Here is an 18,395-nt window from a genome sequence, read left to right as displayed (position 1 = left end):
CTCTGGGCTCTAGCAGAGAAGAGTGATGGCAGCTGTACTGTGACTTTGGATCTTCAGCCAGTCTTCATGCTTGTCTAACACGCGTTAGGATGACTGTGGACTTTTTGATGGCAGGTCTTTGTGCAGTTTAGTTTCAGAGCTTTACTATTGTTGGTATTAAAATATACGTACACATTTGATTGGCTGGGCAGCACAACGTACATTTCCTGTTTGAGAAGAGGTTTATGTTCATGAACGTAGCATTTTTAAGAACTTGTGGAGTTGTTTTACACTAATAGACATGTAAAAAGAAAAAACAAACCCATAATTACACAATGTGATGGCTCAGTACCACTTTTTTCAGTATCACAGCATTGCATTTTATTTAATTAGCGGTTAATATTACATTTGTTCTGATGCATTCACTACCTAACTGTATTTCATGCTCCAACTGCGTGGAAGACACTCTAACTGTGTTTAGTTGGAGAATTTACACCACATTTAGGATACATGATTGAATTATAGGTTTTTCTTTTTCCAATACAGATCCAATGATTTTGGCAGTTATTGGACCAACATGATTCCCAGGTTTCTCATCTCTAATCACACATACTAATAGCTCCTCCGTGATCAGCAGTGTGATTTATTCGCTGGTTAATTGACTGCAATGTGCCGCTGTGAACTGTGTAGCTGATAAGGTGGCCGTCTCCTCTGTGGCGGCCCACAGTTTTAGAGGGGTGACCCTACCTTTGGCTGTAGCTGCAGGCCCACAGACCTCCCGCTGCCATCCCAGGGGCAGCGACAACCTCCATCATTGGCTTCACTAGCTGGCTAATGAGAATCCTCTAGCCAGTGTGACTGGAAACACACGGGCAAATGTTTGAGCTATTCATCAAAATGACTGTAGTGCAACCTCTAACACTGCTGTCTGCGACGTCATGACACTTAGTTATGAATTAAGTTATATACGCTATGATACAGAATATATCTACAAATGGACATGATAAAAAAATGATAACTGGATCATAACACAATCACATGTTATTAATACATGCATTGTAAAAACGTGGTATGGCATTTGATACTTAAAACCCATAACGTAAAACCTTTGCTTGATATTGTTACTTTATCTTACTTTATTACTTTATTATGTTACCTTGTTTGCCTACAACCTTTCTGTTATAATAAAAATTTAATTATTAATTTAATCAAATTATTAATAAATTATTATTATTGACATGTGTGACTAACTGATTATAAATATAGTTAAGGGCTTAACAAAGATTAAAGAAAGCCAAGCTAACATTTGCAATTGAGGATCTCCTGTGATTAGATGAGTATTTTCTGTGCTGTTGCACATTTGCAGCATCATTTTGTTGTAGTGTGACTCACGTCAGCCTACAGTATGGACTATTGTCGCAAAAGACTCTGGTGTTTAAATGCTATTAAAAAATAGCTTTCAAACAGGGTTTTGTTGTATAGTTATAAATAAACCTCCTTTGGCCCTCTAGTATTAGGATTGTAAAATAAACACTTGACTCTCTTACACCTGTAAGCTCTTTGTGTGGATTATCCAGTCTACATTTAGACCACAGACCTGCCGACAAGCTCAGACAAGCTACTGTGCTTAAAGTGTGACTGATGCATAGTGGGACACTGCAGCAGTTAGTAAGCCAGAGTAACTTAAAGGAGTGAGGATTGTCAGGTGACCGGGAACATGGCTCCACTGGGATACTAACATTGACTTGTGTCAGCCGAGGCACTGGTAATAAAGCAATTGCAAAGTGATAATTTGGCCCATAAAGAGGATTTGACATGCACTTTTATTGGCTATGACAAAAACACCATTGCTGTTCCAAATCAAAGCTTTTGATTGGAAGCTGGATTCCAATCCTGTGGTGCTAAATGAAATGATGTGCAATCATTTTGACTACCAGGGATAGCGCTGTTTTTTTAGCGCGGTTGAGGTATTGATACATTATTAATACTGATCGCTGTTCGACTCGCCTGGGAGCTGTATAACTGATAACATGTCTGAAGGTAAAGACAAGTGAAAACAAAAGATTTAAGCCTCTGAGTCTACGATATCTTAAGAAAGTGTGATCTACCTTAATGACACAAAGTCACCAAATGAGGCAGCCGTGGACCAGCAGCTCCCAATGGTGCTATAGGAATGTTAGGAGGACCATGTGTAGAAATAATGATAAATGCATATGATTTTAGGGCCACACAGTTTGTGCAATGGTTAGCACCATAGCCCCATAGAATCCTCATTATCTGCAGTGACGGTTTAGACCTTGGTAATAACTTCATAAAGTGTATTAGATGAGACTTTGTTTAAGTTCCCCCTGTGCTACTCCAGCCTGATGACTTCCCCTCCCCAGCCTGATGACTTCCCCTCCCCAGCCTGGTTCCAGCTCAGCTGTTGCATGCATCACAGTTGACCCATAGGATTGTCCTGGGGATGAAGTAATAGGAAAATTCTTGTTTTGTGTTTTTTTTTTTTCTATCTGCGTCACTCTGAAAATAAATATAGCCCCATGCCCTCAATTTCTCCCACCCAGCCTTTCATCTCCACTATGTCCAATACAAAAAGAGGAATTAAGTATAGATGGGAATCACATTTTGTGATAGATGATCCTCAACAAAATGTGGTCATTACAGCAAAGGCGATTGTTATTTTGATGCATAGATCTCCTTATCGAACCGCCTGGAAATTTAAATGAGATTTGAATTTTTCATGTACCTCCAAATGGCCGGCGCCGTTAATGTCTTGATTTCAATGTGTGAGCTTTGAGGGCGCGCAAGCACAGTGACAAGAATACCTGAGCAGAGCACAATTTCCAGTTGCTCTCTATGTCATAGTCGTGCAAATAATTCATTTTCACAAGACCTGAGTCACTGGGTTTTTTTTTGTGTGTGCATCCGTGGTGATATTTTAATAATCAGAGACATATTTTGATGATTAGACAAAGAGCTGCATTTTTGGCTGTTGTTCTCATCAATCTTGAAACTGAACCAAGTATTTTGCATCCAACAATTCCTTAATCACTCTTTCTGCTAAATTAGTTTCTAATTCTCCTTTGAATTTATGTGAGTTTTCACAGGTTACTAAAGTGATGTGTTTTTTTCTTTAGACAGGCAATTAATGCTGAATTTTGCAAAGACTCCCTAAAGGCATGTAGTTTGTAAAATGACAAAATGAAAGATTGTGGCGTATTCTGAATATTTCCTCCCATTCTCAACATTGTTGCACTGTGCCGCTCTCACGTCATAGGCAGCCAAATAACCCACACACTTGTGCTTTTTTCCTGCAAGGTGTTTCATTCATCAGCTAGTAATGTCATTAAAGTATTCTCTGAGATTCCTTGGGTACAAAGGCTGGAGGCCACGTCTCTCTCCACGAGGCTGCAGTCTCGATCCTGCTATTTCATGTTATATGTGTTTTCTCTCTAAGTCTTCAGAATTATAACCAGAGCTCATTGTTGGATGATAATCAAAAATTCTTAAGCCTTTTGTTTGTAAAAGATGCAGCGTCAATTCCATGCCTCAGTGTACAGTATATGCAATGTCTACGTACAGGATAGAGGAAAAACAAGTCGGAGTTGGAGGGTCAGGACGGTGAACAGACTGTGGAAGAGACCAGATAGAGCCTTCAGTCACAGAATTATAATCATAATTGTTTGTTTTTTCTTTATAGCATGGTTCCCCAGTGTATATGCTCAAAAAGAAACCAGTGTGTTCACTGTCACCTACATCCTGAAAAATGTGTTGATAAGATTTCACACATTTGTAGCAAAAAGCCATTTATATTCTTTCAGTTGTTTGTTGCACAAAATGGTCAACAGAAGTGTGAATATCTAAAACACGACTCATTCGTGAAACTCACCAAAACGACCTACTTTCTCTCCTCCACTTGCAGCAACAGAAAATAGATTTGAATGTGGCAGTGCTTGCTTTACTCTGAAAATAACAAACACTTTGAATCGTAGTACTGAAAGTTTCATAGTAGTTTGGTAACGTGGGGGTCAGTGGCAACATTTTTAAAGCTCTGGTGTGTAAGTTCCGTCAGTCATGATCATAGACTGTACATACAAAGTGGATGGGATATGTTTGCTGTGGGAAAATGAGCTCACTTCTTACTTGATTTATGTTTCCTGAGTAGTTTTGATTTGAATTCTGGTAATTATATAATAACCAGTTTATGTAATTATGTAATAACCAGTGCGATTGACAGCTGGCATTGTACAATAGGTGCCTCCTCATGCCACCTGGTTAGGGTTAACCTCAATTTCAAATGTATTTGTATAGCGCCATATCATAACATACATTATCTCAAGGCACTATTCATGGACAATTCACACAATGAGCAAGCACTAGGCATCAGTGGAGAGAAAAAAAAATCCTCCCCAGAAGAAGAAATCTCTGACAGAACCAGACTCAAAGATGTGCAGCCATCTGTCTCGACTGGTTGGGGTGACAGGACGAATGGGGGACAGAGGAGAGGTGGGGGACAGCAAGTGCGGAGAGAAAGAACAAGATGGAGGTGAGGTAGAGACAGAAGAAGTACAGTTATGACATGTTTATAGAACTGCTGTCATTTATACAAGAATACTTGAATGATTTGTGAATGCTCTCTGGCCACAGAAGACCATCAGGTGTCCAGATAAGTGCAGGTTATCAAATATCAGAAAACCTCTCAAAGGCACAGATCATGAAAGTCAAACTAAATAGAGATGTGACCTTTTGATTGAGCTCAGCTTCTAGAATCTACTGATTCTTACTCTTTTGAGCAGAGCATCTCAAAGTGACCTTCCTGATCCTTGCCATGTTTTCGACAGAACCCTCCTCACCAGTGCTCAGTGACACTCATGCACATGTATGACAGGGTGCATCGGGTCCCCGGGGCTGTAAACCTGTGAACAGCATGCAGCGAAATGTGAAGTTACTGTAGCGTATTCCCCTCGAGTTGACCCGTCGGCTCTGCCTGTAGCTCGAGTGTTGCCTGGCAGGCTAGCAAACAGTGACACACTGAGGAGTGGATTGAGGAATCAGAGAGAGAAAGAAACTAAAAGGCAAAGACAGAAAAGTAGAAAGAGACAAAGATGAGTGCGCTTTTGAAGAGAACATCAGCAGGCTTCGTGGCACTCAGGGAAACATTTCTCCTCCCTCCTTACGAAGGACCCATCTCAGCAGATGAAAGCAGGAGCCTCTTTGAGGTGGTGCCCTGGCATTATCCCTGCATCCTGCATCAAGTAATTGAAAGACCTGAGCGTATGATAGGGCGCTTGCAGAAAGTGGGGGCACTTCAGTGAGCTGTGGGCCAGCAAAGAAGGAGAATAAGGAGAGAAAACAAGAGGCTCACAAAGGTTCATATGTTTGTGCAACATATCATTAGGGCTGTGTGTTGGCAACAATCTGGGGACTTTTAATACCATATACTACTGTGTGTCATATATACTTTTGTATCGATATTCTTTTCATGTTGATGCTGATTTTAACCCTTAGAACACAGAGCATTTTGACTGTTTTTTTCCGTTACTGTGTTAAAATGTACCGTATATACAGAGGCTCTAATAGGCAATATAGAGTGTCTTATATCCTTTTTTTATCAGAACAACCTAGGCAAAATATTTTTATAATTTTCACCAACTTTATAAACACGTCTGAGAAAAAAGTTATCAAAATGTTTAAAATCGTATTGAATTTGTGAAATTGGGAAATGCGTCACAGTTGAAAGTTCACTCGGCTCGTTTTTATGAACGAACAGAAAAGGAAAAACAGTCCAATTTTGTGACTTCTGCACAAATATTGCTACTTTATATTACTACTAAAAATGCAATATCAAATGAATCATTACTTTGACTCAACAACACAGATCTGTGCCGCGTTAGCACTAAGGGTTAATACCTCCACCATCTTACAATCGCTATCATTGAGCAGATAGCTTAGCAAAGACATGTTTTATTAAGAACAAATTGACCAGAATATCATCACTCAGTACCCCCTGCTCTTGTATGTAATTACTGATGAAGCTTTCAGTGTACAAGCGAAATAAAACATAACGTATGCAGGAGCTGGTGAGTTGCGATGGCTTATATGACTGCAGCCGTCATTTTAAAACTGGCCCACTACCTGCCAAGGTATCTGACCAAATGAAGCAAAGAGGTTATTTTTTTTTTTTTTCGATGGAGGACAAAGCCATGTTTTGGAAGCTGTTTTTGTGTTTCTATAATGACGTGGACAGAATAACACTGATTCTCTCAGGCTTGTATTTGATGATTGACAGCCCTGAATACGCTCAATGGATCAGAGTAATCTCTAACAAATCAGTGTCAATGCACTGTCTGCTCACAAGTTAATCCTTCTTGGAAGGAGACTTAATATGTTACACAGGAGTCATATTACCAATGTTTTTGAAATGAATATATCATGGAGAGGACGCTGTCACATTTGCACATTCAATCTAAATGTTGATCTTAACCTTTTGGAATCGGGGGTTTATTTGGTGACATTAGAGTCAGTAGAGCTGTGTTTGTGTGTCTTTAAATTAGTGGGTAAAAAAAAGAGAGGAAGAACAAGCTTTGTCATTTTCTCTTGAGAGAGAGAGAGAGAGAGAGAGAGAAAAGCTTTTCTTCGTGCAGTCATTTTCTTTCAGTAAAACCAGGGAACTCACACCTTCATCTCTTCAGCCGAAAGGTCTCGTCCCCCTCTTCCTCTCCATCCCCACTCCTTTTCCTCCCTCGCTCCCTCTGGTGTTTCCAGTGGATGAAACAGAACATGGTTTCTCATTATCAGCCAGACTCCGCCCTCTCTTTGACTGCTGGTGTTTCTCCTCCCTCCCTCTTTTGTGGAGAGCTCGGCAGTGTGAGTTAATCCCGGATTGTGCTGCCCTGCCGTCTGCATCCCGTTGTTGCTGGGAGAGCATGGCACGGCTCCAGGACCCCTGTGCTCACACAGGAGCGAAGTGAGCGAGTGAGAGAGAGGAGAGGAGAGGAGAGGAGAGAGGGAGAGCAGAAAGAGGTACGAGTCACCACTGTCACAGCTACTTGTGTACTGCCCTGCACTATTATTGAGTTCCAGTCACACTCTCTCTCCTTCACATATAAACAAGAGGGAAAAGGGGGGGGGGGAAGGATGGTGACCAGTTTGTCGCAGCTCTGGGTGCAAACGTGATTGAAGAAAGAGAAAATCTTGGTCCTCACATCCTGGGTTCCAGCACTTCGCAACCTTCCTCTGCTTTTTTCCCCCCCTCTTCTTCACCACACACGTAAAGGGGATTAAACTTTTTTTTTTTCAATCTTGTGTTGGCACATCCGGAAAACTCTGAGAGTATCTGACATGGAGTCTCCCACCAAAGAGATTGAGGAATTTGAAAGCACGGCCCTGAAGTACCTCCAGCCGGAACAGATTGAAAAGATTTGGCTACGACTCCGGGGACTGTGAGTATTTCCACTTTCTTTTCAACAAGTGTCTGTGTGAAGCAACGTTGTGTACCCTTACATGTGTGATGTACTTTAAACTGCTCTGAATTTATTTCTGGGAAAAAATGTAACATGTAAAAAAACTTAATCACAGATAAATCTCAACATGAGGGACAACATGAAAGAGCCTGGCTTTGTTCACCTGATTCTGTTTTGTTTTGTGTGTCAGTTGCTCTATGTGTTGTAGGATGTGTGTGTGTGTGTGTGTGTGTGTGTGTGTGTGTGTTCTGGTGTTTCTCAGAGTGAATGTAGCAGCTCTGAGGTACTTTCTTTTGGAATTAAAACACATCAGTATGAGGCAGCTTCCGTGGAGCTGCTCAAACACACAGCCCTGATACAGGAAACATTTTCATTTCATCACAATTCAAGAGTTTTGCTGCGGATCTTTTTTTTATTATTGTATCTGCTGTGCAATAAACACCTGTTGCCAATGTAAGACTTTGACGCAGGGAGATTGAATTTGTTTTCCTTTTTTCTCTTATCCTTTTTTCCTGCTTTGCGTCTGTCAATCACTTACGATATTTCCCGCTAAATAAAAAAAAAAAAAAACGCACTCGAGCAGAACATTCCTCATTCCCCGTTGTTTCCTTTAAGGAGATCTCCCGATGCTACAATACACACACACCAGCCTCTCAATGACCTTTCACCCCAGATAGAAAGCCCTGTGTAGTTTACAGTGTGTGTGCAGGTGGAAGTGGGAATTCTCTCATTATTCATACTCAGCAGGAAGAGACAGCGGTGTTGCTTGGAGGGTTGTGTGTGGAAAAAGAGACATCTTGTTTCATGTTTCTGCTGGAGGTCTGAACCAAACAGTTTGCCTCCGCATCGCAGCCGAGCGCTGTTTGACGCAGACTTTCTCCAGTTCCCCGATGAGTCAGTGTTTACATGTCCAAAGTCAACATGTGGTTCCCTCCACCACCATCATCATCATCATCTTCATTTGGTCACATCACAAATTCCCCCTCCATTGTGACCATCTGTCATTCTGGATATTTCATGGGTCAGAGTGAGTCAGATGTGGGCTCGGGACTTTTCTTTTTATATTCTTTCTATTTTTTTCCCCCCTTCTCATTTCATTATTGCTACGCAGCAGCCTGCTGGATACTCTGAGGGCTCCTGTTGCGTGTCAGAGATCACATTAGCCTTTAATCTTACAAAGAGCCTCTGTCTGAGGAGAGATAGAGAGCCACAACTGACAGGCAGCCCCCACAGATGTTGACGCGTCACACAGTGGATGTTGTGCGTTTAAGGGATCGAGAGTATGCTGTGTGTGTGTGTGTGTGTGTGTGTGTGTGTGTGTGTGAGATGAGAAAGGTTGTGTATGTGCTGGTGTGGATGATATAGTTTGGATGTGTGTTTGAGAGTGCATACAGCAGCCTGGTGACATTTACTGTATGTGCTGCCAGCTTATCCTCAGAGATTTGTTTGGCAGCTGTATGTGTGTGTGTGTGTGGATGGCTATCACAGCACTCTCTCCGGCACAGCGTGCTCCAGAGTACACCAATCATCCGCAGACAGGCAGGCCGAGCATTTGCTTTGGACAGTTGTCCCTTTAGCTCAGCCTTCAGTGATGCGGTCGAAACCCCCCGTGACATCCACTGATCAAGGAATGAACAGCATGTTGCGTTTTATTACTTCCCTTTGATGAATGGCCCCTTTTTTTATTTTTGCATCGGTGAATGGATTCCAATGGATTTCCATTAATAAATTAGATCACTGCGACAGACCCGACCTCTCCGTCAGCCACTGATTAATGGAAATCAATAAATTATTTAATCACTTGATCAACAGTTCATCACAGTGAGCTCCCTTAAGGGCAACGTAGACTCAGCCCCAAGGAGGATCAAGGTGGCCGTCTGACCGCTTTATGACACCGTCTGATTAGTGAGGCACTGAAAGGAGATCCAGAAGCTTCTCAAGTACCGTCCTTCTGTACACACAGGAACTCCCACTCCTTCATCTTCCAAATATCTCTTCATATCATTTACAAATTTAACTTTCTGGGTAACTGTGACGACGATTCTTCCTGTCGTTTTATAAAGCGGATTAATCTCGAATGTAATCACCAGATTAAGATGCAGCAAATTAGATTTTCCCAACAAGCTACAACAGTAGGATGCAGATAACATAATAATGGGTGTTTGAAAGTTTGGGAACCCTTTAGATTAAGCGTACCGGTGTGGGAATTACGACCGACTTTTAATTGGGTTTTTGGTTTGTCCACTGATCCACATCTTTATGTATCGAAGTGTCAATCTCATTCTTTTCTGGTCATCTTAACTGCTGTGACGTTCTATTACAGTGATAGTCATGTGTTTTTTTTTAGACTGGGTCCCTACTTACACACTGATGGTGCATCATCTGGGGCAATTTGTGGGTTCAGTATCTTGCCCATGGACACTTTGTGGAGGAGCTGGGTGAAAAACAAAAAAAACACGATCAATGGAAGCCCCCCCCCTTTTTTCACCTGAACTCACATTTTGCTAAATAAATTCTCGGTGACCTTTTTTATAATTACAATAATTCCTGGAATTTCCGTGACTCCTTTCAACCCACATCCTCATTATGCCGAGGACATTGCATTAAAGCCTCCTAATTAGGAGAAGCTCTGCGTTGTTGACAGACACACACACACACGGGACGTAAAGGAAGCTCGGGGGGAGGGGCAAAAGGTGGAGAAAGGATAGAGAGGGACGTGAGGAAACAAGGAAATATCAATGTTGTTTCTCTCTGACCTTCTATTATTCATTCTGTTAATCCTTTATGTGATTTCCTTACCCATATGACTTCCTTCCATCTATTATTTTGTTGAATAACGTTCTTTTTATTCTGTCCGACCGTGATACTCAATGCCTTTTTAAAGGCGGCACCGACCCCTAGTGATTAATTCAATCTTTCCTTCACCAATCTTGAGGGAGCGTTTAACATTTCCTTACCGAGAAACTTCCTGAGCTTGCAGTTTTCCGCTGAGCGCTGTGAAAGATTATACTGAAAGCGAGTGAGAAACAAATCAAGCTAAGTGCTGTGAACTGTACCTGACTGGAATTTAAAACTGTGCCTGTCGTCCGAAGCAGCGGATCTGACCTTCCCTACGCTCTGCTGTTAAGAGTGTTAAGTGTGCGTGTGCATTTAGCTTTTAGAGCCATGTTGTCAACTCTTCATGGACGTGTAGGTGTGTTTCAGGCAAACTGATAGCACTGTACTCAAGGTGTGTTTTACTATTGCACACACCGGGATCCTACACAGTGACATTAAAGTAGGTGGGATGTCAGCAGTTGGAGTGTTGTGTGTGTGTGCGTGTGTGTGTTGTTTCTTTCTTTTTTTTGCATATAATTACGCCCTCTCTTAAATCCCTAATTTGCATAAGTGATTGTAAGTTTTTTTTTTGACTGCTGGGAAATGCAAGACGACTAACAACACGTTTACTCTTATTTTCATATCTAGTTATATTAGTTATACTAGTTATGATTGTACACATTTGATGCAGCACCATTCTCATTTATTGCTTGAGATAATCTCTGTTCTTGGCGGTACGTTGACCTTCTTGCAAGAAATGGTGAACTGATCTGTGTGGGCTGCTTCCACTAGTGCTGTATGTTAAAGGAATACTTCACCGATTTGCATTTAGCTTTGTATTAATAGAATAGCCCAATTTTTGAAAAACTGTGCTTCCCAACCTCAGTTTCTTCTGGGTTTATATCTTGTCTGGGAAATATCTTCAGTCTTTTCTTTGTTACGTGAGGTTGGGAAGCACCATTTTTCAAAAATACTACCCCTATTCTAGCAATACAAAGCTAGATGCAAATTGGTGAACTTTAAAAGCACCATAGTCAGAATTAAGGTTTTTAACTTTAAAGATATCCATGTATTATTATTATTAATAATAACGATCTGGGTGCCTCTAATGCCTTTATGTGTATTAAACTATTAGACTCTCCCCTAATATTGAAAGGACATTCACTTTTCAATATTTTTCCCCCAGGTGAGCACCTATTTTGCACTAGTATTTTGTGACCCAGTGTTTCATTCTCATTTTCTTCCTCATTGTTATTAAGAAAAAGAGTTTGAAATGAATCTGTTGGGATAAGAAATGCATAAGACAATAATGTTCACCAAGTGATAACACACTGGTTCAACAGTGGAGAATGTGGCAGCTGGTGAAGTGACAAAATTATTAAGGTTAAGTTGATATGACAAGGCTGCTACTTCATGTATTTCAGTATGAATTGCTATACATAAATTTAGATGTAGTGTTTGTGAAGGCTATACACTCTTCATGACAGATTTATATGTAAATGAGAAAAGTGAACGCATCAAATGCACCAAAATGGCTCACACATGTGCTATAGATTGATCTGTTTATACAGGTGCTTCTTGCCTGAAGCCCAGAGTCTTTCATTTGTGTGTTGTTTCAAGTTTAACAAGTTAAATGGAAAAAAATAAATCCAATAAAACTGAAGATCAAAAGAGAAATGCTTTCGTCGGTGCCTCACAATTCTCGTGTTTGTTTTCTCTGGCAGGCGCAAGTACAAGAAGACATCCCAGAGGTAAGACTTGCTGCAGGGACACTGGACCTCGTCATTCTCCACTCCTTCATATTCATCCCCGTAGTCTCCTCCTCCTCCTCCTCAGTATTCTCCCTCTGCTCATCCTCCATCCTCAACACTGAATCTCATGGACCTTCACCTATCGTTTTATTTTATTTCTTCATTATTCAAAGTCTCTTGTCTAGCAAAATAGAAGAAAAAAACTCTTAGGAAACTCTGTTATAAATATTATGCAATTTAAATAAAAGTGGTTTGTGTCGAATATGATCATCATTATTAATGTCCACTTCCATTCCTGTGGGCCATGTCTCATCCAGAGGATATAACACACCTTGTCACGCTGTGCATTGACATATCTGTGCTAAACCAAGTGACGCAGATGCTTGGGAAACTGCCGCCTTCACGGAACTTGAAAGCTTATCGATGAATGACACAAGGGCTGTGCATGTTATCTTAGTCGTTATTAAACTTTCATTAGTTTGGTTCTGTTGGAGAAGCTCGGGGGAAATCAGGCTTTCCATTAACCAAGATTTAAATGTGTTTATTTACAAGGATGGAAACAGGAATCAATCAATGTCACTGCATGAATGGATAATGTTGAGTGAAGTCTCATTTGTTAAATATGTTCATTTATTGATCTATAAGGTGCTCTGGTTGTACTTCATTATTCGTCACAGGCTCCCTGTGATGACTCTTCCCTGTTACAAAGGGAAGGTTTTATGGCCACAGGACCAAACAGACTGGGAAATATTTAATCTGCATCCATGCAGGTCCTTTAATGGTTATGGTAATGATGTGATTCCTGAATTTTCGCCCGACGTCTCGGCTTATTTCTGTAAACTACCTGCATATTTCCAGGATGGGTCATTTCATTATTGTAAAACATGCAGAAATTCTTTATTACTTCCTTGAGTGACTCTATTTCTTTAAGAACATTTTTTAATTGTTTGAGGCAACTCAAACTCAAAGAACAAATCTCAATTGGATTTCTATCGTCTTCAATATTCCATGCTTTTCCACACGTTAGTGAATATTTGAATGACGGCTACAAAGAACAGATATAAAATGTCATCATCTCAGCAGTTACAATCTAAAGAATATCTCTACCTAACCTTGACAGACTGTAATTACAATTTTTTCTATCTAATTAAGCTGAGAGAGACAGTAGCACAGAATCACCTTGTCCTTTAAAAAAATCACCTTCTCCACTTCCTTTATGTAGAATCAGAGCTATATTTTTTAGCGACATTGTGGCTAAAAGACACAAAACTCATGAGTGAGAACTCCTAAAGTGTCCATTTCAGGCTCACAGGTTTTAATGCTTACACCTCATGGACACTATTTTCATATGGTGATACATCTGTACAGTATGTTTCAAGAACCACTCTCATAACATGGATGACTAACAGACAAAGTCGTCTAGCGCTCTGTTTGTGAACCTGCTGTAGTCCTCATTCAGCTGTCATTTATTAACGGATGACGTGGCTAATGGTTTAAGGTGTATTTAAATTTCCACCTGGTCCTGAACTTGTGTATGTGACACTCTCTCCACTCTTCGGTGAGCTCATGGAAGCTGAGGGCAAAATCCCAAAACTAGCAAGTCTGGGAGAGTCTCTCTCTCAGTGCTGTCCAACTGCACTCACTATCAAAACACATTAGCTGTTGCAGCAGATGCAAATCTTTAAAGATGGGTCAAGAATACATCATGCTCTCATTGACCGTCCCTAGTTTGTCTTTCCTTCCTGTCCTCTCTCTCTCGCAATCGCGCTCGCTCTCTGTGTCCTTATCTTGCAGGTTGCAGGATCCAGTTCCAGAAAAAGTCTGAATTATGACTTTAATCTCAGAATTATGACTTTAATCTCAGATTTATTTATTTATTTTTTTCACATGTGGCCTTAATACTCTAGACTGAAATTAGGTGTGTCCATGTTCATACCAATAAAGAAACACGTGTGACAACATTGTGGAATAACATTGTATAACAGTCTGGTTACACAGTCAACACTTGTCACTAGGATGCATTTATTTATTTATACCTACAGTGTGCTTCCCCCGACTATGTTCTCTTTATTTTCGGGGTCTCGAAACAACCAAAGACAGATTATTTGCTCAGACAATGCATCGCTTCTCTTTGCAACAGATGAATCAACAACTGCTTGTGCTTCCATCTATAGAATACAAGGCATGGCACACATTGCTTTGAATTGGCAGGAAAGCCTAACAACTCCACAAATGAATCTCCAAACGAGAATGGGTTTCTGAAGTGCTACTGTTATAATGCTATTTCATGGCAACTGTGGGATTGCCGCACAGTTTGAGTAACTGAATGAAACGCTCCTCATTGGCACAGTGTGAAATGAGCTAGCTGCTGGAAACTCTCTCTCAGTCACCGTCTCTCTGTCGCTGTCGCTCGCTCTCTCTGCTGGGTGGAGGAGTTCCTGTGTGGAGGAGCCAGGTGATTGACAGCTCCATATGTGTCTGTGCAATTACGGTCGGGCTAATTGGCAGAGAGGAACACTGGGACATTGTCATTACTGACACACCAGGACAACCCCTCACACACACAGATGGAGGGAGAGATAGCCCTCGTCACAGAGGGAGGCTTAGTGGAAGAGGAGTGTTTGTGTTAGTGCGAGTGTATAGAAAGAGAGTTAAAGGAGATGAAAGTAGGTCTGAAAAGAAATTAGATGCATTGTGTTGTCCTGTGTGTTTGTGTAGGTTTAGTGGTGCTCGGAGGGAAGTGATTTCCCTGTTGCTACTTTGATTACAGTTTTTTTCTTTTTTTTGCTCACATGACCACTATTTTGATCGTCTCTTTCAAGAATTGACAGTTTTAAGCCCCGCCCCTCTTAGTTACTGTTGCTATGCCTGTCAGCCTATTATTCTTACAGAGCACACACAGTGATAACAGCAGCAGATTTACCTCTTGAAAATATGTGTCTCGAAAAAGGATGCGTGTGGTGGTTGATGTAACCTCTGGGTAACAAAATGTAGCTGGTTAAGATATCATCAGTTGTTTACCTGTTGGCAAGTGGACTTGCTTATAAACAACTACACTTTCCTACGACTGAGAAGCTTCACAGACATGTTAATGTTAGCTCTAGTCCTAGTATAGACGTGCAACTTGTCAAGCATCTTGGTAGCACCTCTGGGCAACTATGTCTGACCAACAAGACAAACAGACTTCTGTATTAAATGAGTAAGAAAGAAACATAACTTTGCTTTTAGTGGCCACTCAGTCGCTCAGAAAAAAACGACATATATGGAACTGGCATTCTAATCTGCTTAAAAAGCTAAGATAAGTTAGTTTACACCATTACACCTCTTTTATGCCATATTCAAGAGACGTGATGTGACACATTCAACTCCAGCTTCTCTTTAGTTGCTCAGCTTTTGCATGACAACGATAACATCGCTCCTGGAAAACTACAAGCATGTTTATCAACACATTTCCATCAGGATCATTGGTCTGACTGGTTGTAGGTCTATCCAATTACGTCGAAGTGGAAGGTGACTACACCCTTTCTATAGACCCACACACAGACAAGAGTCTGATATCACTGGTTTGTGGCAATTAGACAGACATTTTACTTAATGAAATGATTGCTGAATCTTTTTTCGGATGTAGAAAATGGCAGTAGAGTATTTGTCTTAGATAGTTGTCCTTACTTGTTTGATAGGGACAACAAAGAGAGGAGGGAGAACTAGCTACTGTTGCCTGGTTGCAAAGCTCTGGAAACTAAGTTTGATTCATTTAAGTGCACATTTATGAAAGTATGGGTTAAAATACCCAACTTTACTTTTAATACTGTATCTGAGGACAATCTGTGTCGACTCATTGAAACCTCCTGTTCGTTCCATAGTGAGGTTGGTTAGCTAAAACCTTGAGGTCATGTAAGTTGAGGGTGAGAAGAAACCATTGTATTCCACAGCATCTTTGACACACTGCTTATTCTTGACTTAAACGTGCTGAATAGCAGATTTACTCTGTTCAATAGTGAAAAAAGAAAAAGGAACAGAACAAAGTTATTTGTGTTATGATTACCGAAAAGTAAAAAATAGATTTCCCAAGTCTGACCAATTATAGCAATTATTAACCAACAAAGCGACAACTGCTGTAAATGTAGCTTTTGCATCTTTGTATTTCTAGGCCTGAACACTGCACAGTAAGAAACAGACTTTTAGTTAAGCTTGTAAATGTGTTGCACTGGTCACACCTTGTAGCCCAGCCTTTCGCTTTAAGTGTTTTGCCATCTGATCCAGGCATTAGTCCAATCCAGCCTTAAATGGCCTTATGTAGTCAGCCCAGTTGCCAATGCTGTGAGTGTGTATGTGTGTGTGTGTGTATGAGTGGGTGTGTGTTTATGTGAGATTTTGTGTCTCTGTTCACTCTCCCAGAGCTGCTGTGTTTGTTCACATTGCAGCCCTGGAAGCAGTGCAGGGATACATGTTTTCAGAGGCTGATCAGTGACTCAGGCTGCCCAGTCCACATTCTACAACACATTCAGACATTCAGTGTCTTTGTGTTTGTGCAAGAAATACTTAGATCTATGAGCAGTGGCGGTGTTGCTTTTTGATGATGTTAAGTTCCGTTATTGCACTCGTCAGTTTGTCTGTATTTATTAAGGTTGAGAGCAATTCAATTCAATCTTTGTGAAAGCAAATCTCAAGAAGTACAGTACACAGGTTGAATCCAAGGGTTTCAGTTCAGCTCATATTCTTTTTAAATCTGCACAATCATTTGTTGCAGTACTGAATTCATATTTCTCACATTTAAGTTATTAAATATTCTTCTTTCTCGTCTTCTTGTGAAAAAAAAAATCACTTTAATAATAACTTGGCATTTGATGATGCACACACCAAGTCGAATGCAGGATTCTTTTTCTGCCACTGAAAGCATCTGCAAAACATAATTCTCAGTAATTTAGAGAACACTACCTACCACTGGGGGCATTGAGGTCATATCCTGTGTATTTTTTTTATTTTGTCTACAGTACGTGGTACTACTTGAATTTTTTTCAATAGAAAAATACAAAAATTATAGTTATGTTTTGGAGTGAGAGTGAGTGAGTCTGTAGTTCATTTGTTGGGAGGCCTTGGACTAATGACCTCAAGAATATAATAACAAACTACAGAATGGATCATTTAAAACCTTGAAAAATGTTTCTTTCTAAACTGTGTTTTTGCTACTTAAACTTATTACAAATAAATAGAAGTCTATTCCTGTGGCTACTGGCCACTCTGTAAGTGGGTGCAAACATGGGTGAGTGTCAGCCTGAATATGAGCCATATGGGGCTAAACATCAACATGCTGGCTGAATCATTTCAGATGGTTAATTAACACTTAACCAGCTAATGGTGCATGGTTAATACAACTGTTATACATCTGTCTCTCTTCTGTCTTGACCTCAGCTCCCTCTTTATCTTCTCTGATTCTCATTTCACTCCAAATGGCCGAGGCAGTTGATGTTGACATCTTTGAGTTTTTTCTCTCCACTGTTCTCTCCTCGTTCATTGTGTGAAATGTTGAGTTTCTCATCTCTTGCAAGGTCTCTTGCCTTGTTATGTAAAGTGCCTTGAGGGCTAATGTATATGGCCAGTTGCTGTTGTACAAATACAATTATGTTGGATTTGATTTGATTTTCATGAAGCCAGATGTCTTTGCTGCTTTGGAGGGTTTTGGCCCAGGCAGCTCAGAGTCACTTAGTAAAAGTTTGTCAATATGACATGAGGGATAATGTGAGTGTGGCTGTTTGCCAGCTGAAGCTCAGCGGAGATAATGCATTGTGAAAGTGACTCGGAAAATCAAAGTACAAGTCTTCAGACAAAGAAAATCCACCTTATGAACACTGTTACAGGTCAGACCTAAACCCAGTAGAGATGCTGTGGACTGATGACCTCTAGTCAGAGTCAAGTTTGTGTGTGTTAATGGTTAAAGCACTTTGTTTATACTTGTGTCTTGTGAAGACCAGATATTATTTTATTACAAAATTAATGCAGAAAACCAAATATTTTCAAATGTTTTTACATACTTTAACTTGCCTCTGCAAAGATCTGGGCCATGTAGTTGTAGCAGGGCAGTAAGTTAACTCTAAGTATAACATTTGGATCCGCATACTACAGAGGGAACAGTGAATGAAGAAGATCCGCATACTGACAGAGGGTAAAAAGAGCAAGAGCAGTGGAGAGGAGAGGAGGACAGATAACATCAGCAGAGTCACTGGGGAAAATTGAACTCTTTGGTTAATGTCAGTAATCAGGGAGCAAATCTTCCAGGCATTGGTTGCCTTACAAGAACAACCAATTAGATGTCATTACCCCCTCTCTCTCTTTCTCTCTCTTTCTCTCTCCCTCTCTCTCTCTGTGTGCATGTTGTCCAGGGATA

At 40.6% G+C, this 18,395-nt stretch overlaps 1 protein-coding gene across 4 annotated transcripts in view; it reads left to right on the top strand.

Moving 5' to 3' along the window:
* The window catches only part of pde1cb (phosphodiesterase 1C, calmodulin-dependent b), a 91,147-nt gene that overhangs the window by 22,419 nt on the left and 50,333 nt on the right, over nt 1-18,395 (top strand). The window contains exons 1-2 of one of the 4 annotated variants that reach the window (XM_044019087.1): nt 7,272-7,421; nt 11,984-12,010. The exons of the other annotated variants lie outside the window; for them this stretch is intronic. Of the exons in view, the coding sequence (XP_043875022.1) occupies nt 7,321-7,421; nt 11,984-12,010 (128 nt within the window). The 5' untranslated portion in view covers nt 7,272-7,320. Of the gene's footprint in view, nt 1-7,271; nt 7,422-11,983; nt 12,011-18,395 lie in introns of those variants that run through there. 4 annotated transcript variants of the gene reach the window in all.

Source organism: Solea senegalensis, linkage group LG1 (genome assembly GCF_019176455.1).
Source record: "Solea senegalensis isolate Sse05_10M linkage group LG1, IFAPA_SoseM_1, whole genome shotgun sequence".
In the NCBI taxonomy this organism is placed as follows: domain Eukaryota; kingdom Metazoa; phylum Chordata; class Actinopteri; order Pleuronectiformes; family Soleidae; genus Solea; species Solea senegalensis.
This window is presented reverse-complemented; position numbering and strand designations above follow the sequence as displayed.